At 47.1% G+C, this 27,390-nt stretch overlaps 1 protein-coding gene across 3 annotated transcripts; it reads left to right on the top strand.

The window, feature by feature from the left end:
* The first annotated feature begins 5,538 nt into the window (after positions 1 to 5,538).
* THNSL2 (threonine synthase-like 2 (S. cerevisiae)) lies at positions 5,539 to 21,798 on the top strand. Of its 3 annotated transcripts, XM_011953106.1 has the most exons (10): positions 5,539 to 5,608; positions 7,885 to 7,961; positions 8,185 to 8,419; positions 9,713 to 9,907; positions 10,323 to 10,475; positions 13,834 to 14,064; positions 17,868 to 18,016; positions 18,117 to 18,242; positions 20,495 to 20,646; positions 21,071 to 21,798. In XM_011953106.1, exons 3-10 carry the CDS (start codon positions 8,197 to 8,199, stop codon positions 21,294 to 21,296), a joined length of 1,455 nt encoding a protein of 484 aa, XP_011808496.1. In that variant the 5' UTR covers positions 5,539 to 5,608; positions 7,885 to 7,961; positions 8,185 to 8,196; the 3' UTR covers positions 21,297 to 21,798. The 3 variants fall into 3 exon arrangements, with proteins under 3 accessions (XP_011808496.1, XP_011808495.1, XP_011808497.1); XM_011953105.1 differs by lacking the exon at positions 5,539 to 5,608 and having other exon boundaries at positions 6,265 to 8,419; XM_011953107.1 differs by lacking the exons at positions 5,539 to 5,608; positions 20,495 to 20,646; positions 21,071 to 21,798 and adding an exon at positions 20,715 to 20,858 and having other exon boundaries at positions 7,520 to 8,419.
* The last annotated feature ends 5,592 nt before the right edge of the window (positions 21,799 to 27,390 follow it).

Here is a 27,390-nt window from a genome sequence, read left to right as displayed (position 1 = left end):
GTGGGTGAGGGTTGGAGTGTTTCAGGGTGAGACTAGGGAAATCACTCAGGGACACACGGGCTCAGAACTGAATGGTGGAATGGTGATGCGAATTGTGGAGACTTTAATCACTGGCGTGCTGGGACCAGTTCTGCTGCTGAAAGGATGTACCGTGATGTGGAAGGGCAGAGACAATAGGTGGTAGTGGTGGGTAGGAGGTGGAGGTGGTGGGAAGTGGACCATACATTCTGGGGATAGAACCCATGGGGCTTGCTGATTGATTGAACATGGGTGTTACGGGGAAGTGAAAAATCAAGAATGCCTGCTTGGGGGCCTCAGCAGCTGAGCCAATGACAGTGCTGTTTACAGAGTAGGGAAATAGTAGTAGGGAGAATGCAGAGTTCTGTGCAGGGCATGTTGCACTGAAGATGACACGAGCACTTCATTTCATTTCGTACTCTAGCTTTGCAACAATTGTTTATGCCCCTTACACTTCTTTCTTTTTTGCTTGGCTTCTGTCCTGTCAGTTTCTGATAGAAGAAATGTAGCAGTTAGGATATTGTTTGGCTCCTTGCAAGAGAAAATAAGGTTTAGACAAGCAAGTACAAGGCTTGTTCAGTTGCTCAAGGAAGCCACCAAGGTCTCAGGCCCCTTCTATCTTTCTGCTCTCTTATCATTAATTTGTGGCTTTCCTCTTCATGGTACAAGGTGGCAGGCAGCTGTGCCTCCAGGCACTGGAAGAAAATTCTCCATGAATATTTCATAGTTTTTCATGGTTCAGGCTTTCTGAACAGAGGAGGTGTTTGGATTGCCATGGCCTTAGAAACTGGAGACAGTGTCTCCCTAAAGGTACAGAAGTCCTGAGAGATTTGAAGAGTTAAATTCCTGTTTCTCCACCTTGGAGACATTTCTTACAATCCAGGATGATCAACCAAGTGATGCCTTCCTCTTCTCCCTTGGAGGATATTTCTTTAATGAGTAATCTCTCCCTGGAGGGAAGGATGAGCAGATGTACCAGTGGCCTCTGAAACCCCTAATTTGGGGATGTAAACTCTGCTTTTACTTAATTCTATTTAATAGGGATAAATGGGTAGACATGTCTTTCCTATCTGCTTGAACAAAAGTACCTCTGAATTTAGCACAAATGCTTTCAGGCATGCAGAGCAATGCTTAGCACGAGCCAAGGGAAGGAAAAAGGCATGACTGGAAAACCAGTACCCAGTTCTTATAACAAACATCTCTTATAAACACACACTGCTCAGATGGTGAAAGAACAGCACCAGAAGTAAAAATAACTACAGAACTATTTGTACCCTTCTCAAATGTATTCTGCTGGTTTCTCAAAAGCTATTGAGTAAAATTAGATATCAGAATACTAAAAGGCATCTCTCATTTGTATTAATTCTGCAGCATTCACTGCTATTTAATAAATCCAGCAATGGAAGAACGTATTTGGAACAGTAAGAAAGAGTACATAATATTAATACATATGAGAAGCTCTCAGCAACAGAGGCAGCTTTGTTCTCTGAGTTTTTAGAAATCATTTCTAAAGTTGTTTACTTATTAATTAAATCATGCCTGAATCAGGCTTTCTCTGGTTGTTTTATTCTCTCCGTGGCAGCAAACGTGCTCCTTCCCAGGACTCAGTCTGCCCTGCAGGCCTTAAAAGCCTTCCTCTCTGGGCACCCTGACTCCTAGTCAATCAGTTTTTATATTTTTTGCAGATTTCAAATACAATATAATTCACATAGCATAAAATCCACCTCTTTAAAGTGTACAATCCCATGATTTTTAGTACATTCATACAAATTTGTACATCCATTCCCACTATCTAATTCCAGAAATTTTAATCACCCCTCAAAGAAACTTTGGAATCATTAGCAGTCACTCCCCATTTCTCTCTTGCTCAGCCCCTGGCAACCACTAATCTATTTTCAGCCTCTACAGACTTAAGTAAATCTATATGCCCAGAACAAGTTTCTGGGTGTTACCTACAAATAGAACCATACAATATGCAGCCTTTTGTGTCAGGCTTGTTTCACCTGCATAATGTTTTCGAGGTTCATTCATGTCATAGCATGTATCAGTATTTCATTCCTTTTATGGCTGAATAATTTTCCATAGTTTGGATAGATCACATACGTTTATGCATTTTTCAGCTCATGGACATTTGGGTTGTTTCCACATTTTGGCTATTATGAATAGTGCTGCTATGAACATTCCTACGCTATATTTTGCATGAACCTATGTTTTCCATTCTCTTGGGTATGTACCTAATAATGGAATTGTTTGGTCGCATTTTGAGGAACTGCCAAATTGTTTTTCCAAAGTGGCTGCAGCAGTTTACATCCTCACCAGTAATATACGAGGGTTCCAATTTCTCCACATCCTTGATACTTGTTATCTTTTTTGATTCTAGCCATCCTAGTGGGTGACAAGCAGTATCTCATTGTGGTTTTGATTTGCATTTACCTAATGGTGAATGATGTTAAACATCTTTTGATGTGCTTATTGGCCATTTGTCTATCTTCTTCAGAGAAATGTCCATTTATGTTCTTTGCCCATTTAAGACATATATTTTTATTACTGAGTTGTAAGAGCTTTCTATATATTCTGGATACTAGATTTTTATCAGGTATATGATTTGCAAATATTTTCTCCCACTTTGTAGGTTGTCTTTCACTTTCTTAATACAGTCCTTTGATGCACAAGAGTTTTAATTTTGACGAAGTTCAATTTATCTGTTTTCTCTTTGGCTGCATGTGCTTCTGGTGTCATATTTAGGAAACTGTTGCCTCACCCAAGGTCACAATGATTTAAACCTATGTTTAATTTTCAGATGTTTATAGTTTTAGTTCTTATAGTTAGGTCTTTGATCGATTTTGAGCTAATTTCTGCATACGGTGTGAGGCAGGGGTCCAAACTCACTCATTTGTGTATGGATGTCCAGTTATCCAATTATAATTTATTTAAGATTATTTGTTCCCCATTGAGTAGTCTTGACATCCTTGTCAAAAATCAATTGATCGTATAGGTATGGATTTATTTCTAGATTCTCAGTTCTATCCCATTGATCTGTTTGTCTATCCTTATGCCAGTACTAGGCCATCTTGATTAACGTACATTTGTACTAGGATTTAAAATTAGGAAGTGTAAGTCCTCCAACTTTGTTTTTCTTTTTCAAGATTATATTGGCTACTCTGGGTTCCTAGCACCTCTAAATGAATTTTAGGATCATTTCTGCAAAAAAGGCAGTTGGAATTATGCCAGTCAGGTTTTGCTTGACAATTTGGGGCTATTTATTTGGCACTCTTGTTACTGAGTCAGGAACTCAAGACGTGAGGGTACTTAAACTTAAATATTACCCCATTTCCTCAAACCACCACCACACATACTTGGTAAAATGATGGATCATCAATTTAGGAATTCAAAAATGCTCTGAGAGAATAGTTTGTCCTGATTTGGAATGTCATCCTCTCTTTCTTCTGCCCTGTGCTGTTTTTGCCCAGCTTGGACACCAGAAGCAGCCTGAGTTCTGTCCTCTGCCCTGCACAAAGGCTGGAGGACTTTTAGCAGGTTGCTTTCTTCTCCAGAAGTCCAAGCCCTAACCTAATCCTTAGCAAGGGCTCTGGTCCCTAACTTCTACATCCAGTGCATGGCAACAAAGGTAAATTCTCCTGTACAGCTTTGGAGAAGCCTCTCTAAAGATAGCTCTTCCTGGGTCACACAGAAGAAACAGCACTGCATTGACCCCAGGGCTCTGCTTCAGCATGGGCTGGAAGATCGTTGGCTTCAATATTATAGACAGCTAAGCAATCTAATCAATAAAGGTTGAAAAGAAAAAAAAAAAACAGGCGGTTTCTAATCCTATAAAAACTAAATGTTGATACCGTGTAGAAGTCCCCGAGAACTCCACATCCCTACTGCTGCTTGCCAATTCAGAATTCTGTCTTCCTCATGGGCCATGCAGATGTTTCTGTTCTCTGAGTCTGTCCTGTTCTTTATGTCTCAGGCAGAGATTCCTAATGAACCCTGTTGTTCCCTGAGCGTTTTGCTCCTCTCTTTTCTGGGGAGTCAAACTACAATTCAGAAAACAGTTTGTGGCCACTCCTCCTACCCACAGAATCGCAAAGGCCTGCAGGCCTGTGTAACTGTGGCAGAGAGCTTGTGGGAGAGGTCTGTCGAAGGTGCATCTGTCCTCATGCAGACTCTACTGGTTGAGTCTGTAACACACACGAGTGCTGTAACACACGCTGCTGAATCTTATTTTTGCCATAGGCCTCAGTTTCCCTGGCCTCTGAGTGATTAAGTACACCTGATAGAGGGGATGAAAACCCTTTGGGGGTCCCTGCCTGGCCTATACCCGTCTCTCTTGGAATGTCCCCTCTGACCCCTGTGTGAACTCTGTGACAAGTCCTCAGCCCCAGCTTGGGACAAGAAGGCCAATCCCATTAGCTGAGCAGTGACCAGTCTCTCTCTCCCTCTCTCTTTCCAGAATCTGAGACCCACCCAGACTAGGGTCAGTCCATGGTAGCTGCATGCACCTGTGTGGATATGTCAAGAGGGCACCATGTATGGGCCGAATTTTGGAGAAGAGGTAAGTTGAGTAAGCAGAAACCACAAGTGTAGGAGGATGTCAGAGATAGGAGGAAGAAATAGGCAGAAACAGGCAACATGAGAGGGTCGCTGGAGGCCCAGATGGGACTGCCAGAGTGACCTGGCCCACTCAGGACTAAACCTTTGCCCGAACCTCTCTGGCCTACCTCCTCTAATTTTGCTTCAGTGGGTGGCCCCAGGAGCTGACTGTGAATCCAGGGGCATTTGGGCATATCTAGAGGGCGTTTTTGTTGTTGTTGCTGTTTTGTTTTTCCTTCAAGTTCTTGCCTTTTTTTCCTCTTAAAAAATGAATGGGGGTGACGGGCTTTTATCCTAGAATAGACCCATGCTTAATAAAAAGTGTTTCTCAAAAAATATAAAGAATTTTCATACTCCCCAAAACCACTGAAATTTTTTTATAAAGAATTTTCGGACTTGAGCCGATGTCACCAATTTGGTGGGTTCTGAAGTCGTAACATACTAACCGCAGTTTGAGAACCAAGGCTCTCATGCTCTCCAGCTCTCTGATGCTGCAGATGAGAGACAAGAATCCTAAAGGAACACAGGGCTTTTCTTCTTTGCACCTTGCTGTCCATTTTCTAAACTGAAAAATGAGGTTTGGTGGGACTCACAGCCCTGCAGCAAAGATTCCGAGGCTGAATGTGAATAAAGCGCCTTAAAAAACGGGCCACAGGAGAGGCACAGGGCTTCTCCCTGGTGATACTTCCCTGATCGCGCACCGCGGCCCACGCGCTCTCCGCGCTCAGCCCTCCGCTCCCCGCCCCACCCCCGGGTGCTTGCCTCCCCGGAGCTGAGAACCATAGCTCCGGCCCCGACCGGAAGCCTCACCCCACCGCCGGGGACGCGGACTGCGGAGTGCTCACGTTCGCAGCCCGGGCATCCTTGCTGCGCTTCGCTCCCCACACCGGTAACGCGCGCCAACCTTGCCGCCCACCCGGGGTCGTAGCGGGCGAGATTTCCGAGCTCTGGACGCTCTTGCAGCTCTGCTCAGCCCTGACTCCAGCAGGCCCGCGTCCGTCGCCCAGCCCGTTTCTGGAACCTTTGGTTCCGGGGCTCGGACTTGGGGGAACCTGGGAGGGTGGTGGTGGAGTTTCTGATGCTTTGCGTTTTCTGCAGGGTGTGGGCAGTCAATGGAGAAACCCGGAACAGAAGTCCGTGGTGTTTTCAGGGGCAGGGAGTGGAACCTCAGGCCCCTGCGAGCCCCCTGAGGGTTTAGGCGGCCCTCCTTGGCGGGATGACTGGCACCGTGGGCTGAGAGAGCCCGGGGCCTGCCCCCACCCCTAGGGGTGCCGTCGGCTCCTGGGGTCCGAGTCTCCGCCCTGCCCCACCGCTTCTCACAAAACCCCTCCACCTCCCTGAGGAGCGCCCGTCTACCCACCTTCTCGTTCCCAGCCTTCGGGCTGCTCCTATTTTCCATATTGTTTATTTATCCTGGTTATTGGTCAGAGTTTTTCTGACCTTCTCTACTCTGGAATAGGGTCCAGAGGAATCGTGAGGGAAAATTATTAGAATATAAAATCCCAAGAGTCACATGGTCCGGGTCTGCATCCCATGCTTGGAGGCCTCACAGAGCAGCCCAACAAACAGCACTTGGTTTTCTTCTTCAACTTCACCACCTCCTGTGGTTGCTGTTTCCGCCTCTGGCTTACGTTGAACCCAACCATGTGTATTTCTCTTTAGCTTTGCTCAATTGGCATGGGAATGCTGCCCCTGGAGGGCATTGGACAGAACAGGGACAGTCCTGTTGCGTGAGGGGCATGGGTCTGTGCTCATGAGGCCAGCTCCTTCCATGACCTGCTCAGAGCCCCACGCCAGCCCCTCTGTCCTCTGTTGCTGGACAGTTGTTCCATATCCTCCTTCCCAGTGCCCCAGGTGTGATATTCCTTCCGCCCAGGGAAGGGCATTCCAAAAATACTTTCCTTTGCTGTACCTGATTGCCCTGCTTTCTCCTGCCCTCACTCCTGCGACGGGTTCTTTGGGCTTAGGCGTAGCATTTAAGCCTGGTCCTATGAAGGCCTTCTTTCTGTTATTCCAGGGTCTTGGGCAGTTTGCGTTGGCTCTAACTCTTACTACAGAATTGCAGAAATTCCTCTCTTTATTGAGGTCACCGCTAACACCTGCCCCCCGACCCTGGTTCTGTTTTGTGAAATACTGTCTGCTTTGCTTATCCACTGCAGTTAACTTTTGCAGTTACTCAGATTTCATCTCTTTGACATGGACTTCCACACGGGGTGACCTTGTGTCCTAGGTTGCCAGAGACGGTTCTGGCTTATACCATTGTCCCAGCATAATCACGTTCAAAAGATTCATGGTTTGTATGATCAAGCTTGTCTCTGTCTCTAAGTTAGATACACTTATATTTGTAGCTAAGAGAATGGCATGTGGCAGCCCACGTGAGACTTGCACTTGGGCCCACAGATGTCAGAGCCACAGACTAGGAAATGAGAATTCCTCCAGGTCAGTGCTCATAGGCCTCATGTAGGTAGAGAGCTTTGGGTGGCTTTGCCCTTAGAGGGCAGGGCCCCTCCCGCCCTGGCACAGAAAGTCCAAACTAATAATGAGGCCTATGTCTAGTCAAATTCATCCCCAGAGTTACTATGGGGCTTTGAAGCCAGTGCCCGTAAATTCACTGTCATGATCCAGAGGAAGGTGTTCAGAGTTCAAGCCCAGCTCCTTGACATGGCATCTGGCTCCTGGGAACGTAACTGATGTGGAAGTGTGACCAGAGTTAGGTCTAAGGTGTCCTGGGCTTCCCCAGGAACCAGAGAACTCAGTCCATGCAGGGCCAGTTAGTTTTAAAGACTGCATGTCAGCACTTGTAACTGTCATAGGATTAGGCTGAGGTAGAACACTGGTTATCCACTAGGATGACCAACCATCTTAGTTTGCTTGGGATTGAGGGGTTTCCTAGGACATGGGACTTGCAGTTTTAAGATCAGAAAACTCCTGGGCGAACTGGGATGAGTTGGTCACCCTCTTCTCAACCCTGGCTGCACGTTAGACTCTCTTGAGGAGCCTCTTATTTAGAGTCTAATTTAATTGATTCAGGTAGTTGTATTTTTTTTTTTAATGCTCTCACGTTGATTCCAACAGGCTACCAGAGTTGAGAACTACTAGGCTGTAGACAATGTTTCCAATAACCATTGAAAGTGTTTGGTTTTTGAGCAGAAGTGGTTCCAGACATCCCTGAAAGGGGTATATAACTCTGTGTGTTGGCCTTTTACCTTAGCAAGAGAGATACCAAGCTGGTAGTTGCCTGCTATTGCTATTATCTGTCCCCACCCCCAGGCCGCCTTTCTCACTGGTGAGGACCAAGCTTTCTCTTTTCCAGGCATGCTCCGATACCTTCTCCCTCAAGACAGGAGGTCAGTGGAATAGCCTCATTTTGATTGATGGAATCATGATTTACACAGTTGCAGATGAAGCTGGCATAAGACTTGAGACAGGACTGCCATCTCTAGGTCTGGGACATGTGCCCCAGAGAGTGGTGGTCCAGAGGCTAACTGTGAGACTCTGTGTGCTTTGGCTTTGCCCCATGGGGTGTGGGAGATTGGAGACCAGGTGCCTCTGGGACTGTCCTCTCTGCAGGCCTCCAGGATCATGTGGTACATCAGCACCAGGGGCATAGCCCCACGGGTCAACTTTGAGGGGGCCCTCTTCTCTGGCTATGCACCCGATGGAGGCCTCTTTATGCCGGAAGAGCTCCCACAGTTGGACAGAGAGACCCTGTGCCAGTGGAGCACACTCTCCTATCCTGACCTGGTGAAGGAGCTGTGCGCCCTCTTCATCAGCTCTGAGCTCATTCCGAAAGATGACTTAAATGGTGAGCGCTCCCACCTCTACTTCCACTCCTCCAGCCCCTGCCAGCTCAGTCTACAGAATTGCAAATCCATCACCAAACCACTAGGAAGTCTCTAGTCATGTTTCTCAAACTTTATTTCTTTTCCTGACTCTAGAATCCCAGAATTGAAAATATTCCGAAAGATTTCATCCTTTCTCCAGGAAGATGAATGTTGAAATTTTCTTCATTCTGTCTTTCTCTTTCTTTCTTCCTCCCTTCCCTCCCTCCCTCCCTCCCTTCCTTCCTCCCTCCCTCCCTCTCTTTCTTTCTTTCAAAAAAACCCTCTTCAACACTAGGGATTTTAGAATCATCTTGAGTGACTTGAATGTTGAGGTGTTTCCTTCCTGCACGTAAAGCACCCAGACCCCCAAATTGCTATTTTATTTTTTGAATGTTAATTCCAGAAGGGACTTCAAGACTGTCCCAGACCAGCTTGTCTTAAGCTGTACTGTGCCTATGGATTCCCTCTGGGATCTTGTTAAAAACCAAATTCTGATTCAGTGGGTCTGGGATAGGAGTGAGAATTCTGCATTTCTGTCAGAGGTCCAAATAATACTAGACTACTGGTCCATGAGCCACACTTTAAATAGCAAGAACAAAATCCATAATATAATGGTGGTGGTTTGGGGTTGAGGAAGAGAAAGGACCACTTAAAATGCAGTCTGATGACCAGCAGTAATGGCATTGCTTGGGCATTTGTTGGAAATCCGAGACTGCTTCAGATGGACTGAACCAGCGTGCTTTTTAGCAAGATCCCAGGTGCTTGGTTTGCCAGTGACAGTTTGAGAAGCTCTGCTCTAGGACTGCTCCAGTCCTGCCTTAGGGAGGGCTGTATATCAGCCATCCAAAAGCTCTGGCGTCACAGGTGTGAGATTTAGTAATGCAACAAACAAACAAAAAGCTTCCTGTCTTTAAGAAGGAGCATTAGATGGGATGCGACATTGATGTGTTATATAGCTATTTAATTGACCCCTGACTGGAATACATGCTCACGAGACAGTCAAACAATGAAGAAGTATAAAAAATGAAAAAGCCTTCTAGCACCAATCCTGGTCTCTGAGGAAATCACTATGAGGAATCTACGAACAGTTTGGTGTATGTTTTCCCAGACCTTTTTCTAGGTTTATACAATTGTATTAAAAAATGGTATCATTTAAGATGAAGATTTTTGGCCTTTTAGTAGCAGGAGTTGGAAACTTTATCTTCAGAGACTGAGAGGGAGCTTGAGAAAGAGACCAGGCCCCTCATTGGCTATCCACCCCACTACCCTCACAGATCTGATTGACCGAGCCTTCAGCAGATTCCGTCACAAAGAGGTGGTCCGTCTGTCCAGGTTGAAGAATGGGCTGAACGTGTTGGAGTTGTGGCATGGTGTCACATATGCATTTAAGGACCTGTCCCTGTCCTGCACAGCACAGTTCCTGCAGTACTTCCTGGAGAAGAGGGAGAAGCACGTCACTGTGGTTGTAGGTGTGTTTTGGAGGCATGAACGCGGAATACCTGAGTGCTGTGACTGTAGGGTGTCCACCTATGGGATGCTGTTCATAGAGCCACTCAGGGACTGTGGTACTGGTTCTTACAGAGCAAGGTTCCTAACCTTTTCTGGTGCCATAGACCCCTTTGCCAGGCTGATGGAGGCTATAGAACTTTCTCAGAATAACATTTGAAGTGCACAAAATGCTTAAGATTATGTGGTTCACAAGTTCACTGATGTCCTGAATTTTATCTGTGGATCCATGGATCCTATGTGGAGTGCTAGGTTCATATCCTCCAAGTATTTGAAGTAGTTGTTGCTGTATTTGACAACAGTGCTTTGGGGACCATTTCTTTCCTTGTTCATTCCCTTTGTTCTAAAGGGGGAGGGTTATCCTTTCTTCCCATCCAGGAACGTCTGGGGACACAGGAAGTGCTGCCATTGAGAGTGTTCAAGGGGCAAAGAACGTGGACATTATCGTTCTGCTGCCCAAAGGTCACTGCACAAAGATTCAGGAGCTCCAGATGACAACGGTGCTGAAGGAGAACGTACATGTGTTTGGAGGTGTGTGCTGAGGCAGAAGCTCTAGGGACAGTGCAGCCCTGCCTTACTTGGGTTTGCTTTGGGAGATGGGCTGGAACAAAACTGCACAATTGGGTAACTGTCTTCCTTTCATCAGTCATATTTGAGGTTGGTGTATATGCCTTGGCTCAGCTCTGGGCAGGGTTCTGGCTACATAGTAAACTATTGGAGGTGACAGATGTATAAACTGATACCAACAGTACAACACACTAAGTACGGATTGAAAACTATATCCCAAAAAATGCCACCTCCATGCATGTCCAACCTGCAAGGGTCATGTATGTCAGCAGCCATGCAGAGTCATAACCTGAGCCAAGTGACTTGGGTTTTGTTCCAAGACTCTGAAGTTTAGAGGACACCAACATGTTAAATAATTATTTTAAGAGAATGTGTTGCCAGGTGCGGTGACTCACGCCTGTAATCCCAGCACTTTGAGAAGTCAAGGTGGGTGGATCGCTTCAGCCCAGGAGTTTGAGACCAGCCTGGGCAACATGGCAAAACCTTGCCTCTATAAAAAAAATACAAAAATTAGCCGGGCTTGACGGTGTGCACCTATAGTCCCAGCTACTCCAAAGGCTGAGATGGGAGGATCGCTTAGGCCCAGAAGGCTGCAGTGACTCAGGATCATGCCATTGCATTGCAGCCTGGGCAACAGAGTGAGACCCTGTCAAAAAAAAAAAAAAAAAAAGAGAGAGAGAATGTGTCATTATATGTTGACGGTTCCTGCTGTTCTTTACAGTATGAGAACAACTAAGCCATGCACTAGTTATCCAGTCTAAATATTTAAAATAGGGATCAGTGGTACCCACCACTGGTTATACTCCTACCTGAGTCACATGAGAATGACAGCATTTTGTGCTTGGAGAAAGGCAAAAGCCATCTTTTTTAATATCAGGCCATCTATTCCTAATGGATTTAATCATTATAGGGATTGGGAGTGGAGGAAGATGGGGCGAGTGTGGGTGGAGCTGTACATTTTTATTTTTACCTCTCACACGCTACTGGACCCCAGGTAGCTATAAGGTGGGGACTTGGATTAAGTTTTGGCCTGGGTGGGCTGTGGCCTCGGGCATGCTTTCCAGAGGCCTGGCTTAGTTTGGTCACTCACCTGACAGAACAGCAAGTGTGATGGCAGAGAATGTTCCTTCTACAGCTGTCCTGGCTTCTTATGATAATCCTGTAGAGGTTATTTTTGTATAACATCAACTGTGACAAGGAGCAAAAGCACAGTGAAAACAAACCTTATCCAAAGGAATAGCATAAATATCCTTTGTCAGTTTGTTCAAGAGCAAGCAAACTGCCCCTCTGCTCTGTTCTTTAGCAAGTGCATACTCTTGCCAGCGAAAAGTCCATGCTAATGCTGGTGTTGACGTCGTCTTACACATTTGCCTTGCTAATTGCTCATATTTGGCTGCATTTTCCTGCAGTTGTTGCAAGACTTCAATGCACAAGATTCAGGCTCCTGAGGGTCCTTATTATACCCCAAGCACCAAAATTGCTAGTTATGGATCTAGGACTGTTTGTTCCTAGAATCAAAGCAGAGAATAGCATTTTGTGCCTCTGACCTGCCTCCTCCCTTTTTGTCTTTTTTGTATGCAGACCTGAGGGTGTGACTGAAAGCTCCATTCCTGACTTGTGGATTGGAGAACAGTGCTCAGGTGTAAAGTAATGGTGGGAATGTGGAATCTGATGAATGTATTAAGTCATTAAATCTGGACCTGAAGGGGGTGTTTTGTTGTGTACATGTTCAAGAAAATCAGAAACTAAGGCAGCAGACTTCACAGAAATCAGTTTTGTTTATAAACGACACTATTCAGATGCTTTCTTTCCTTTCTAGAGCTTTCTGGTTTGGTTTTAAGGAGGATGTGTGTTAGTTCAGGATGTAACAGCAAATATGTATTTTTCCATAGACTGGTAAGCTTAGCAAGTAGGGATGGACCACTTAGATTATTGCGTGTGGACAGTTGGTTTATAAAGTAATTAATTTCCATGTACATTGTATACTTGGTTCTTCTTAAGCACAGAATAATCAGCAAGTGCTAGGTATTTATTAATTATATTATTTGGGATGCTTTTGGCTAGAAGTAGCAAAAAATTCAACTCAGACCAGCTTAAACAAGAACATTTTCCAGCTTCCATAACTGGAAGGCCAGAGGTGGGGTGGGCTCCCAGTTGCTTCATTCAGTGACTCACACTGCTCTCAGGAACCCAGGTCCTTCCCATTCTCTGCTCTGCCCTCAGTCCTAAGGCTCATTCCTCTTGTGGTCATATGGTGTTTCCTTGAGGTAACCAGGTCTGTCCCTTCCTGTTGCTCTTTTTTAAAAGCAGTGAATCTTTTCTTAGAACCCAGCAAACACGTCTTTGTGGTTCACAGACCTGAATTTATTCACATGCTCATTGTGGAGCCAACCCTGACCCCATGAGAATACCAGGCACTGATTGGCTTGGTCCTGGCAAAGGAATGGAATCACCATGACTGGCCCTGGCCATTCTGGATACACATGGGGATCTAGAGTCAGTCCCCCAGCTCCATTGCTGAAGGGCAGAATGGTTAGCACCTTTAATGCCTTCTCTGGCACATTTCCCAGTAAAGTTCACCACTCTCCCTTCCAAGTGTAGATTCAATGGAGACATACTCGGGTATCAGATAAGAAATCAATATTGGCTTGATTGCTCATTGAGCTAGATGGGGGATATAACTTGTATTAGTGGACAATTCACCATAAATTTATCCAGTAATTCACTCATAAATTACACTGATGTACACACCCAGCTTCATGGAGGGGAAGTTCTGTCCACATAAGCTTACCTGCCATGTAGGAGCAGAGAGCAGAACACCTACCCTGTGACCTAATGAGGGCAGAGGGCAGACCACGGGGGAATGTTGACTGTTTCCACCCTGGGCACTGGTAGAGGACTGTGGAGGAAAGGCTATGACTCTCATCATTTTCCAATCAGGCACACAGTTCCTCCTCTGCGGAAGAGTGGGGGAAGTGGGCAGGGATTACAAAGAGAAATTCTCCCAGGATCCCAGAAAGTTGACATTTGCTATCTTATTTTAGATAATGGCAGAAACATTGGAACTAGTTCTGGCTACCCTTTCTGTTCTAAGCTAGGGCAGATATTTAGGAACACAAGAATCTGAGGCATGGTTTCTGTCCTTGAGGAGCTTAATATTGAGTCTAGAAAGTGAGGCCAAGCTACGTGAAAGTAAACAAACTTAGACTATGCGAAGGTCCCAGGAGGATGGGCTCAGCCTGGGAGGGCTGTCGCAGGCGGTTGCGACCTCCTAGGGGTTCTGCATGCTCCTGACAGCTGCCCTCTCCTCTCTCCCTGGCAGTGGAAGGAAACAGCGATGAGCTCGATGAGCCGATCAAGACTGTGTTTGCCGACATGGCTTTTGTCAAGAAGCACAATCTGATGAGCCTGAATTCGATCAACTGGTCCCGGGTCCTGGTGCAGATGGCCCACCACTTCTTTGCTTACTTCCAGTGTACGCCATCCTTGGACACGCATCCCCTACCCCTGGTGGAGGTGGTTGTGCCAACAGGGGCTGCCGGTAACCTTGCAGGTAAGGAGTCCTCGGGGGCACAAATGGGCTTTCCAGAAAAATACCTGTGGCCCCAGTCCTTCTAGCTGCCTTTTGGCTGCAACTGTGAGGAGAAAGAAGGTGGAGTCCCAGTTCTGAAGGTGATGGGAAACCCCACAGAAGAAGCTCCCAGAAGATTTCCCCTGTCATTGCCTAGGGCAGCATCCTGGGCTCCTGCTGCCGGCAGCAGAGGGTGATGGCTTAACCCTGCATGCTCCTGCAGCCTCACCTGATGTGCTCGCGGGCTCAGCAGAATGTGGAGAGGCAAGGTCAAGGGTCAGCCACTGTGCCTGGCTGGCAGTGCCCTCAATCAGAAATGTGGACTTTGCTCCCAACCCTGGCCAGCTACCCAATGTGAAGGCAAGCGGCTTGACTGGCACATGTGTTCCCATTCCTGGATACACTACCCTGACCCCATGTGATGTGGAAAAAGTTCTGGACTTGGGGTTCTGGCCCCAGTTCTGTCCTTTACTAGCTGAGAGGCTGTGGAGCAATCCTTTAGACTCAACCTTTGAGCTATAAAATGAGATTGTATCACTCATCATATCTCCCAGGACTGCCTCAATGAACGAATAAGATACCTGTGTACATGCAGACTTTGTAAGGGCAAACTGCTGTACAGCTGTGTAGCATTAAAATCATTTTATTTAATCACTAGCATTTATCAAGCACTTAGTATGCAACTGGCACTGTTCTAAATGCTTTTCACATATGAACTCATTTATCCACCTGTGGAGAAGACACTTTCCATTTTATAATGAGGAAACAAAGGCACAGAGAAAGGAGTCATGCCCTGGTTACACAGCTGGGCCAGGAGTGCGACCCAGGCAGTCTGGCTGCAGAGCTGGCGAGGCTAGGGGAATTACTGTTCCTAGTAGTTCCAGCAATGGCATTGGTTCTGATGAGCACCAAGGATGGTCTAGCTGAGAGCACAGAAGCATCTTAGTGGTGAGGAAGCCACTGGGGGAGGTGTGCAGATGTGGCCTAGGTGTTGGTTGGATGGGGCTTCCTGACTTCTGCCACTGAAAGAAGGGTGGAGAGAACAGCGGGGTGGCAGACAAGGAGGGAATAGCTTCTTTGCCACTCATGGGGTAAAGCCCACCATGTTCCCCATTCCCATCACCCTCCAATTAGTGATGCACCGAGTTGTGCAGCCAGTGGCCCTCTGCAGCCCAGAGCCTACCACAGTGCTCGATACAAAATAAACATGTGACCAACATTTCCTGAGGGCGTTCCTATCCATCTTTGCTCTGTCAGGAACCAACTCTTTGGCTTTAAGACCCTGGACCTTCCTGAGCCTCTATTTCTCCCCTGTCAGGCAAGGATATCATGATGTTCTCATGAGGACCAGGTGAAATAAGAAAGAGAAAGTTGAGATCAGTAGTTCGAGACCAGCCTGGCCAACATGGTGAAACCCCATCTCTACTAAAAATACAAAAATTAGCCAGGTGTGGTGGCACATGCTTGTAATCCCAGTCACTTGGGAGGCGGAGGCAGGAGAACCGTTTGAACCTGGGAGGTGGAGGTTGCAGTGAGCTGAAATTGTGCCATTGCACTCCAGCCTAGGCAACAGAGAGAGACTCATTTATCCACCTGTGGAGAAGACACTTTCCATTTTATAATGAGGAAACAAAGGCACAGAGAAAGGAGTCATGCCCTGGTTACACAGCTGGGCCAGGAGTGCGACCCAGGCAGTCTGGCTGCAGAGCTGGGTCAAAAAAAAAAAAGAATGAGAAAGCGTTTTGCCAGGTTAACAGTGATGTTGGGTGGTGTGGTTGTCCCTAACTCCCCTTAGCTACTCACCAGAGATAAACTGCTCATGAAGCACCATATGTAAAACCTTCCTAAACGATGTCACATGTCCGGGCTCTACACCTCTTAGCGGGAGGAATTCCTTGCTTGTTCCATGCAAACAAGAACTGCTGTTGGGGTGGACTGAGGATGCTGCTCTGGCCTCCCCTGGTGCCTGTGCAGGGAGAGTAGTCTGAAACTGCTGGCTCTGGGAGACTGAGTTGAGGGAGGGCATGTGCTCAGGACTTAGGCATATTTTGAATCCTGACTCTGACACTTAACAGGCTTCGGACAGGTCACTTTGACCTCTTGGAACTTTCATTTCGTCTTCCAAAAATTGGTGTTTTACAGTAGTCAGCCATCTATGAAATACTTTGGCCCCTGGCAGGGGCTGACACATAGAACAGCCTCAGGGCATGGTGCTGTGCTCCTAGTCATCCTCACGCTCGCTCGCTCTCTGTGTGTGTGTGTCTGAAACAGGTTTATTGCTAAATGATTCACATACCATTCACACATATTAAGTGTACGATTCAGTGGTTAGTATAATATATTCACAGACTTATGCAACTATCACCATAACCAATTTTGGAATGTTTATGTCACCCTAAAAAGAAACCCTGTACCCATTAGCAGTCACTCCTCACTTTTCCTTAGACCACCTCCTTCGCCAGCCCTTGGCAGCCACGAATCTATTTTGTTTCTCTATATAGATTTTCCTATTCTAGATATTTTCTATAAAAGGAATCATACAGTGTGTGGTCTTTTGTGCCTGGCTTCTTTCCCCTAGCATAATGTTTTCAAGGTTCATCCGTGTTGTATCATGTATCAGTACTTTTTCGATTGTATGTATATACCATACAGCGGTATATTTTGTTTATGAGTTTATCAGCTGATAGACATTTGGATTGTTTTAACACAGCTATTATGAATAATGCTGCAGTGAACATTTGTATATAAGTTTTCATGTGACCATATATTTTTATTTCTTTTGGATCTATAACTAGGAGTGGAATTTCTGTTATATGATAACTCTATGTTTAATATTTTAAGGAACTGACAGACTTCAGTTTTCCAAAGTGGCTGCACCATTTTGTGTCACCACCAGCAATGTAGGAATTTTCCAATTTCTCCACATCCTCACCAACACTTTTTATTATCTGTCTTTTTGATTCTAGCTATCCTAGAGGGTGTGAAGTAACAGCTCATGGTTTTTGTTTATATTTCCTTCATGACTAATGATGTTGAACATCTTTTCCTGTGCTCATTGGCCATCTGTATGTCTTCTTTGAAGGAATGCCTGTTCTTTTGCCCATTTTATTATTATTACTATAATACTTTAAGTTCTAGGGTACATGTGCACAATGTGCAGGTTTGTTACATATGTATACATGTGCCATGTTGGTGTGCTGCACCCATTAACTCGTCATTTACATTAGGTATATCTCCTAATGCAATCCCTCCCCTTTCCCCCTCCCCACAATAGGCCCTGGTGTGTGATGTTCCCCTTTCTGTGTCCAAGTGATCTCATTGTTCAGTTCCCACCTATGAGTGAGAACAAGCAGTGTTTGGTTTTCTGTTCTTGCGATAGTTTGCTGAGAATGATGGTTTCCAGCTGCATCCATGTCCCTACACAGGACATGAACTCATCCTTTTTTATGGCCGCATAGTATTCCATGGTGTATATGTGCCATGTTTTCTTAATCCAGTCTGGCACTGATGGACATTTGCTTTTGCCCATTTTTTAATTCGGTTATTTGTATTTTTATTGTTGAGTTGCAACAGTTCTTTATATATTCTGGATGCAATCCCTTATCAGATATATGAATTGCATTTTTTCCCCATTCTGTGAGTTGCCTTTTCATTTTCTTGATAGTGTCCTTTTTAAAGCACAAAAGCTTCAAAAAGCACAAAAGTCTCTTAATTATGATGAAGCCCAATTTACTTTTTTCTTTTGTTTCTAAAAAGCCATTGTTCTCTTCTTCTCTTGTCTTAAGCTGGGTACATTGCTCAGAAGATAGGCCTGCCCATCCGTCTGGTCGTGGCAGTGAACCGCAATGACATCATCCACAGGACTGTCCAGCAGGGAGACTTCTCTCTGTCTAAGGCTGTTAAATCAACCTTGGCATCAGCTATGGACATTCAGGTAGGCCTGGGGGAGGTGTGCAGATCTGGCCCAGGTGTTGGTTGGGTGGGGCTGGATGGGGCTGAGATCAGTGTGGACCTGAAACTGACTTTCTGCCCAGGTGCCCTACAATATGGAGAGGGTATTCTGGCTACTCTCTGGCTCTGACAGCCAGGTGACAAGAGCCCTCATGGAGCAGTTTGAAAGGACCCAAAGTGTGAATCTGCCCAAGGAACTGCACAGCAAGGTCAGTCACTGCCCACACACCACAGAGAAAGGAAAGGGTACAGCCACATAGCAGACTTGGGGTTTGGAAGTCTAGTCAAGGGAAGAGGACACCTATTTCTTGAGTACCTGCTATGAGCCCGTCACTTTTACTGCCGCTTTACGTGGAACAATTTATTGAATGAGGAGAGGTAATAGAGAACATGATTTAGAGTCAAATGGGCTCAATCCCAAGTGAGCTCTGAGACACTGGGCCAGTTTCCTAAACTCTGTGCCTCAGTTCCTTCATCTATAAAATGGCGATAGTAAGAATGCCTACCTCATAGAGTTGTTGTGAGATTTAAGTCAAATAATATATGTGAAGCACTTTGCATACTTCCTGGTAATATATAGCTTGATACATTAACTTATTTTTACTTATTATTGTTGTTAATTTCCAATAATACTGTCAACTGGAAGCCATTTTGCCCATCTAGTATGAACAGAGACCATTGTTTCCATTGAGCTCTTCCTTTCTTCCTTTTCCTTCCTCTCTCTTTCCTCCCTCCCTCTCCTTCATCCCTCTCTCACCTTCCTCCCTCTGTCTCTCCTCCCTCCTTTCTTTCTTTTTTCTTTCCCTCCCTCCTTCCCTTTCTCTGTCTTATTTTTCTTGGAAAAGGAGAAATTTTATTCCCTTGGAATGGTAGGAATCTAATCGGGAAGGATTGTTTTTATTTTAATGCAACCTGGTGATGGTACTTATTCTGTGTTTAAAAAAAAAAAAAAAAAAGGATTTCTGAAGCTGCCTTTAATTTTCTCTACCACATTCCCCACTAAGTGGCCATCCAGACTGTGCATACCTCCAGTGACCAGACCCTCACTACCTCACACCAGCTCTCACCATTACAAAAGTCTTTACGTTGAGCTAGAATCTGCTCCTTCTAGCTTACACAGTCTGAGTCTACATCTGAGTGTTTCCAGTATTTAGAGAATCCTCATTTACCAGGTTAGTCTTCCCACTTCCTTTAGTGGTCCCTTGCATGACATAATTTTGCATGGTCAATATCCACCTTAAAGTGTTGTTTTCCAAGTTGGATGCAGTTCTCTAGGCTGAGCCATACCAATGCAGACTGGAGTGGAATTTCGGCCTTCTGGAATCTGTACTTCTTTTGGTGTACCCAAAAATCAATTTATTTGGTTAATGGTTTGACATTCTCATTCCTTCTCCTCATATAAATGAGGTGCTCCATGAAGACAGGCACCATACCCCCTACTCCTTCATTCTCTCTCTGGCTATACACAGAGGAGACACTTCACTTGCTGCAGTGGCATTCATATTATATATCTACTGTGAGCCTGGAACTGTGCTGGGTGCTAGAAACACAAAGACAAGTAAAAATACATTCATTGTCACCTGGGAACCCTAATTCACAGCAGGTAGCTGTATGAAAATCTATGATGCAGCTGGGCGCAGTGACTCACACCTGTAATCCCAGAACTTTGGGAGGCTGAGGCAGGTGGATTGTTTGAGGTGAGGAGTTTGAGACCAGCCTTGCCAGCATGGTGAAACTCCATCTCTACTAAAAAAAACAAAAATTAGCTGGGCATGGTGGCACATGCTGTAAATCCCAGCTACTTGGGAGGCTGAGACAGGAGAATTGCTTGAACTCGGGAGGTGGAGATTGCAGTGAGCCAAGATCGTGTCACAGTACTCCAGCCTGGGTAGACAGAGACTCTGTCTCAATAAAAGAAAAGAAAAAGAGAAAATCTATGATACTCTATGATCCCTATTGCAGTCAAATATATGCAGGTGTTTGGGTATTATAAGCATGCAATACATTTTCAGAAGATGATCAAATAAACCAAACACACTGAGGGAGCACAGATAAGGGAGTCTTCCTCTGTCTGAAGGAAGTGGGGAGGGCTTCCTGGAGGAGGTGCTCCGTGAGCTGAATAGCAACTGATAGGAAGGAGGTGTGCCAGCAACCAAGCTGCCTGGAGCCTTCTGGCTGTGGCAAGTTGTTGAACAAATCTTAATTTGTTGATTTGCTGATTAGGAGCCAAATCCCAACTAAATGGATTGACATAAAACTCAAATGTATCCTTCCTCCAAGTTGAGTGAGTCAGCTCAAAACTGGGAGGCCGGATTTTTACTGTGAGCCACATCTGAGCCATTCGGTCTGAATGTCCCATTGGAGCCCTGGGGTTTGTGTGGGTCTGTGGTGGAGAGTGGGGTTTTGTCATCTTTCCCTGCTTTCCCAACATACCTCATCTTTCTGACTTGGGGCCCTTCAGCTTTCAGAGGTGGTGACATCCGAGTCAGTTTCTGATGAAGCCATCACCCAGACCATGGGCCGCTGCTGGGATGAGAACCAGTACTTGCTGTGCCCCCACTCGGCGGTGGCTGTGAACTACCATTACCAGCAGATGGACAGGCAGCAGCCCAGGTACAGGCCGTGGGGGCTTGGGCCACTGAGGGACCATTTGAATTTCAGGGGCCCTCTTCTTCTCCAAGCGGTGGGAGAGACAGGACTACGAACAAATGGCTGTAATGGAGTGTGATGGGTGCTGTGTGGAACTGTGCCCTGGAAACTGTGGGCCCAGAAGAGGGAAAGTGACAGGTATCCCAAGGACAGTCAGGGGCAGAGGTGGTGGCTGAGCTGGCCTCCAACCAGGAGGAGCAGTTTGCCAGGTAGTGTCATTGTAGTGATAAGTTTGAGGTGCCAATTGTCTGTCTGTGTCTCTGTCTTCCATACCCCACCCTATCCCTAAACTTCCCGTGCTTCTTCTCCTTCTTCCTCCACCTTCTCCTTTCCCATCCCTCTATTCTCTCACTGTCCTCCTGCTGCCACCTGCCCCCATCCCCAGCAGCACTCCCCGGTGCTGCCTTGCCCCTGCCTCTGCAGCCAAGTTTCCAGAAGCTGTCCTGGCTGCTGGCCTGACCCCTGAGACTCCTGCAGAGATCGTAGCCCTGGAGCACAAGGAGACACGCTGCACCCCGATGCAGAGAGGTGACAACTGGACCCTGATGCTTCAGGACACCATTGAGGACCTTAGCCGACGGTGGAGGGGTCATGCCCTCAACGCCTCCCAGTAGCCTGGCTGGAGGTGGCTTTCTTTAGGCTTCAGATCTCAGGGAGGTGCACTCTCTGAGCTGCCTTGTGACCCTCCCCATTAAGCATAGGTTAGGAGGTTCCCAGGAGGCTGCTCAGCTGGGTCTGGAGCCAGCTGGCTTTGCTCCATTTCCTGGCTACTCTGTGCCTGGTCACCAGGGAGGCTGAGTGAGGGGCTGTGAACAGTTGCCAGAAGCACCCCCTCCCTCCCTGGCCCATGCAGCAGTGTCTGAGCTGTAGTGAAAGTTTCAGGGCCTGCAGAAGAAGAGCCTTGGGCACAGAATTGACCATGGCTCCAGGGGTTTAGGACCCCAGACCTGTGAAGATGGGGGCAGCTCCCCACCTTCATGCAGCCTTTATACGTTCTCTGAGCCTTAGTTGATTTGGCCCCCAAAACAAATCCAAAGGTTCTAGCCCGCCTTGTCAGAGACTTCCACCCTGTTCACATGTTGGCAATCCCTGGAATAAAATGCTTGTTCTGTGTGATGGAGACGGCACATCCTGTGGGCAGGTCCCTTCCTAGAAGGGCTGCAGGACTGTGGGCAGCCCTGGGGGCCGCTGAGTGGTGGGCTGAGGTGTGTGCGGCATCCCGCTGCTGCCCTGCATTGGCCCAGGCTTGAGGCGCCATGGCCCTGGTGGTGCTGGCATCCATAGAGGTTGAGGTGGGGCTCACCAGATGGAGACCCTGTGGGAAAGCATTGGCATCAATGTGCAAACCGAGTCAAGGCCCTGTTGCTCATACATCACTTGGGATTGCGCCCATTTGACTCAGGTTCCAATCCATTTCATCAGGTTCCAGTCCTGTGTGGGTTGAGGAGAGTTTTAGACAAATACATGAACGGCAACAGAAGCCCCATGCCTTGGATGCTGGGGGCCCCTAGGAGGGGAGGGGAGGCAGGCGTTGGATGGAGGAATTTTTTGCCACTAGAGGACGCTGTTGCCGCCACCCTGGGGGCTACTGTGAAATGACCTAGTGGGCATCTGTCCTCCAGAGGCCCCTTCCCCTGCCTGCCTGAAGTCTGAAGGTGCTGCTCACCAGGTGCGGTCCCTGCCTGGCATACCCCATCAGAACATCCCAGCCCCGTAGCACCGTGGGACTAAAGGGAAAGGCCTGTAGTGCCCTCTGCTGGAAGACTGGACATCGAGGGACTGCAGTCAGTACCCAAAGGGGAGGACAGGGATGCTGGACCCCAGGAAGACAGAAGGAGTGTTCTTAAAGGAGTGACAGTGACTCCTTACCAGCCACGACACTTGGCAGTTTCTGAGACACTTTAACATCCACAGCAGCAGACACTGATGCAGCCCCTGGGGCCGCTTACCCATTAGATATGATAGGCCCAATGCTTAGGGGCCACCATTCATTAAAGGCCCATGAAAATGTCATTTCTTTTAAAACCAAAAGAAAACAGTATAATCCAGCTGGGATTTTATTCATCTTTCTTCTAACACAGTTGTACAATAGAATTTTAAGTATTTTTTTATAGAGGAAGACACCCATGAAAGCAAAAGTGCCTAATACCCACAAAAGTTACTATGCAGCCCTGATAGCACCTACTGTGTGCCAGGTGACATTCTACAAAAATTAGCTCATTTAATCCTGACAGCAGCGTGTGAAGCAAATGCTACTGTTTCCCCTGTGTTGCCGGTGAGAACACAGAACATCCAGACTCTGAGAGACGAGGTAACTTGAGGTAACTTACCAGGGTGGCAGCACGGAACAGAGAGGCGGGAACTTGAACCCAGACCTTGTGGCCTCCAGTTTGTTCTCCTCACACCGCCTCCTGTGTCAGCGGGCACGTTCTTACTGGGCTTGCTCTGCTGCCTGCCTCCGTCCATCCTTCCCCAGGCCCTGGCCCTGGCCGTGCTCCTGGGTCTGCCTGCCGTATTCCTTTCTTGGATGGATCTGGGCGCATGGCTGTGCTTCTCCCGGAGTCCTCCAGGGGCTGCTGCAGCCCTGCTTTCCCAGCCTCTTTAACTGGCACTGGTGCCTGCTGTGGGCAGGCCCATGCAGGTGGCTCCTTCTCCTTTGCTGCTATATTCTGAGGACCTCAGGGCAGGACCAAGGTCATAGGGAAATACCATCCCCTGAATGGTTCTTGGACCTATCCAGCTCTGAGAGGCCACCATGCCTGTGAGGGAGGCCAGAAAAAGGCCGCACCAGGCACAGCGCACATTGACAGGAAACCTGAACTGAGGCTACCCTAGCCACGGGGAGTCTTGGGGAAATGAGAAGAAGGATGAGAGCAAGATGAAGTCTGGAGAAGTGCCTACCCCGGAACACTAACACACACACACACACACACACACTTATGAGCTGAATTGTGTCACTTCCATTATATGTTGAATCCACAGTATCTCTGAATGTAACTGTATTTGGAGATAGGGTCTTTAAAAAGGTAATTAAAATGAAGTCTTTATGCTGGGCCCTAAACCAGCGGAACTGGTGTCCCTTATTTTATAAGAGGAAATTAGGACATAGACATGTGGCACAGAGGGAAGACTGCGTGAAGTCAGAGGAAGAGGGCGGCCATCTGCGAGCCAAGGAGAGAGGCCCCAGAATTAAAGCAACCCCGAGGACACCTCGATCTTAGACTTCTATCCTCTAGAGCTGGAAGGAAATAAATTTCTGTTGTTTAAGTCTCACCCGGTCCTGAGCAGACTAATACACACACACACACACACACACACACACACCCCACTTAATGGAAAAAGCAAGGATCTTAGTACCAGATGAAGTGAGAATCAGGGTGGAGTCTTTTCTGAGTCACCCACTTACTGGTAGTGATCACAACTAAGCCTTTTAATCTCTGTGAGCCGTGGTTTCCTCATCTGCATCTAACAATACAGATGATCCCTGACTTAAGACTTTGCAGCTTTAGGATGGTGATGGTGTGAAAACCATACGCATCCAGTAGACTGAGTTCATATGCATTCAGTAGACTTCAGATTTTGATTTTTCCCCAGGCTAACGATATGTAGTATGATAGTCTCCTGTAATGCAGGGCAGCAGCAGTGAGCCCAGCTCCCAGTCAGCCCTGCAATCACGAGGATACATAGCCCATATTCCACAGTGTGCTGTGTTGACAGATGACTTTGCCCAACTGTAGGCTAATGTCAGTGTTCTGGGGACATTTAGGATAGGCTAGGCCAAATGATGTTTCTGTAGGTTGAGGGTATTAAATGCATTTTCAACTTAGGATATTTTCAACTTACGAAGGGTTTATTGGGATGTAACTGTTGTAAGTTGAGGAACATCTGTACTTACCTTGCTGGTTTGCTTTGAGGATTACACGAGATGAGATAATGTATTTCCAAGTGCTGGGTAAACTCTCAAATGCCATACAAATGGTTCTTACTATTAACACAATTATAGTCTGCACTGAACAATTTAGTACTTTTAAGCTATCTTGTATTTTTTACTACTTGCTTTGTGAATTAGTCTTATCTTGCCTGTGATATTGCCTCTTCCTTAAGGATAAAGTTCTGTGGCCCCCCCACGGTGCTGATGCAGCTTTGGGCACAGGGTTAGAGGTTGACCTGGCCCAGCCAATATGCCCTACAATAGGATCTGTTAGGGTCACTGGGGGCCATGTGCCACAGATTAGTCAATAGTGGTTCTGCTAGCCAGTTAACAAACTATGTTAATTTGCAGTGATGATGGGGATAGTACAGTTCCTCTCTTGAGCACCGATGATGTGCTGAGACCTTTATAAAACACTTTCCAGATATTGATTCTCTTAGTCCTCATGAGGAATCTAGGAAGAAGTAGAGATGAGGGAATGCAGCTCAGGGAGGTTAGGTAACTTGTCCAAGGCCACACAGCCAGTGTGTGGTGGAGGAGGGATGTGTAGGCTGGGTATAGGATCCGTGAGCCTAACCACTGGGATAGACCACCATACCAGGAGGAGTGCTTTGGGCCCAGGGCCTCCAAGTTCTCATCAAATCCGTATGTGGTGGTCTGAAGGCTAGATGGGGAGGTAGAGGGTAGAGGAGAGGATCCATCATTAGGAGAAGGGCCAGATGCTCTGGGGAGGGGGCATGGAGCCAGGAGCTTTGGGAAGACTTCCCTCTGACTTTGGGCTGCATGTGGAGCTGGGCTCCTGGCTGTGAGGGTGGCCGGGATCAGGTGTCTGCTCAGAGGAGGGTGGTGTTGTAGGAAGAAAGTGAGAGTGGTTCTAGGGATTTCCAGCTGCTGGCAGGGAGGCCCAGCCGCGTGAGCCCTGCTGGAGGAGTGGGGGAGATAGACGAGGCCTGGGAGCTTTTGCTGAGTTTTCCCAGCTGTGTCCCCAGAGAAACAGGGTGAGCAACACAACAAGGGCAGGGCCATCAGCCTCCTGGAAAGAGGACAGGGTCAGCTTCTGTGTTGGGAGCTTGCTGCCTTTGCCCAAAAGAGTCTTCCTTCTCAGATCTGCTCTTTCAGACCCCACCCATCAGTCCTCCACTCCACAGCCGAGGAGCCTCCCAGGGGCCAGGAGCTGGGCAGATGCTGAGGCCTACCATGTGCTAGGCAGGGCTGGATACCAAGGGAGAGGTAAAAATTAAGACAAGATGTGACTGGGGTTGATGGAGTTCCATGGCCTTGCCCAGGAGCTGCCACATGGTTTGAGCAATGTGCTGTCCCATGCAGGCATCCAGGCGCCTCTTACCCTTCCCACCCTGCACTGACCTTGGTGTTGTGGAGGTTGGTTTAGGGGTCTGCTTCCCCACTACCTACCCATTCCTCAAAGGCCACTGCCATAAACCCAGGCCCTCGCCCCACACTTAGCCTTCACTGCAAATGCTCAACTGGAGAAGAACCAGTAGGAGGAGCTGAAGGCCCAGAAAGATGCCTGGGTCGGGGGCCGGGGGTGTGTGGAGAAGAACGGTCTGGGTCTTGAAGGGCTGCAAGTGCCCAGGGAGGCTTCTAGAGTCAGGACTATTTTCTTCTCCTCAGTGGTGTGGTCATTACAAAGATTTATCGTAAACCAACACCCTGGAGAAGGCACAGGGCCTCCTGTTGCAGGCAGAGGTGTCTTTGTGGCTGGGGAAGGGACTTCCTTCTTCCTGAATGGATGCTCGGGAGCTAAGTAAACCAAGGCCAAGAAGCCCTGTAATAGACGCAGTTGAGAATGGAGGCAGGGCTTGGACCGTTCAGGCCAGGGTGAAACTGCGGGAACCTCTCCTTGGTTTGGCCACCAGGGAAGCCATGGAGGTGACTCTCTTGCCCTTTCCCCTTCATCTCATCCCTGGCATGGATCATTGTTTTCCTCCCACCATGCCTTATCCAAGGCTTCCTCCAAACAGGGCAGTGCTTGCTTGTAAAATTGGCTCAGTTCAGGCCATGAGGGCTTAGGTGGGTTGAGGTGAGCTCTGTGCAACGGTCCTGCAATTAAAGGTCACTGTGACCTGCCACCTGCCCAAAGGGCCAAACACACCCTCCAAATTTTCCAAGCCCAAGATAAACCCAGCAATGATTTGTGTAGCCAGAAGAGGGCAGCAGAGTACACCCAAGGTCCTTCCTTCAAAGAGGACTGACCACCTCCCTTCCTGCCCCCACCTCCCTTCCTGCCCCCACCTCACCCCTAGCCCCACTCCGACACCCCACAGGCAGGGAAGTCTGAGCTTGTTCTCTGGGAATTAGAGGCCCTGAAAGTTGGGGGGCAGGGTGAAGAGGAAATGGGGCCCCAAATGGATATATATTTTAAATTGATTGCTTTTCAAATTTCATATTGGAATCTCCCTCCTTTAAAAGAAAAAAAAAATCACAGATACCTCCAATGTTGTCTGAAACAGTTTTCGTTTTTGTAATAAAGCTACTTAAACATATACAAACATAAAATTACCCAGGAACTCTTTGTACTGATAGCTCCCATACAAGGATAAGCAGAAATGAACATTCAAATTAAATATGGACAAATCTCCAAACAAAATTTTAAAAATTCAAAACAATCTCATTCATATGTGCTATATCACGAGCTACCCTCAGAACTCCAGTGCAGAGGGACTCCGGCACTTCATTCCTAGGATGTGATTTTTGTTGTTGTTTATTCCGTGTATTTATCTCCCGTTTTGGTGGAATAGCTTTGCTCTTCCGTCCTT

The sequence above is a fragment of the Colobus angolensis genome, unplaced genomic scaffold, assembly GCF_000951035.1.
Source record: "Colobus angolensis palliatus isolate OR3802 unplaced genomic scaffold, Cang.pa_1.0 Scaffold357, whole genome shotgun sequence".
Lineage (NCBI taxonomy): Eukaryota > Metazoa > Chordata > Mammalia > Primates > Cercopithecidae > Colobus > Colobus angolensis.
This window is presented reverse-complemented; position numbering and strand designations above follow the sequence as displayed.

Excerpts from the sequence above, each read along its gene's own strand:
- THNSL2 (XM_011953106.1), top strand. The coding sequence starts at position 8,197 with ATGTGGTACATCAGCACCAGGGGCATAGCCCCACGGGTCAACTTTGAG. Across the intron at positions 10,476-13,833 it reads GAACGTACATGTGTTTGGAG|TGGAAGGAAACAGCGATGAG; the intron begins GTGTGTGCTGAG and ends TCTCCCTGGCAG. Across the intron at positions 20,647-21,070 it reads ATGGACAGGCAGCAGCCCAG|CACTCCCCGGTGCTGCCTTG; the intron begins GTACAGGCCGTG and ends CATCCCCAGCAG.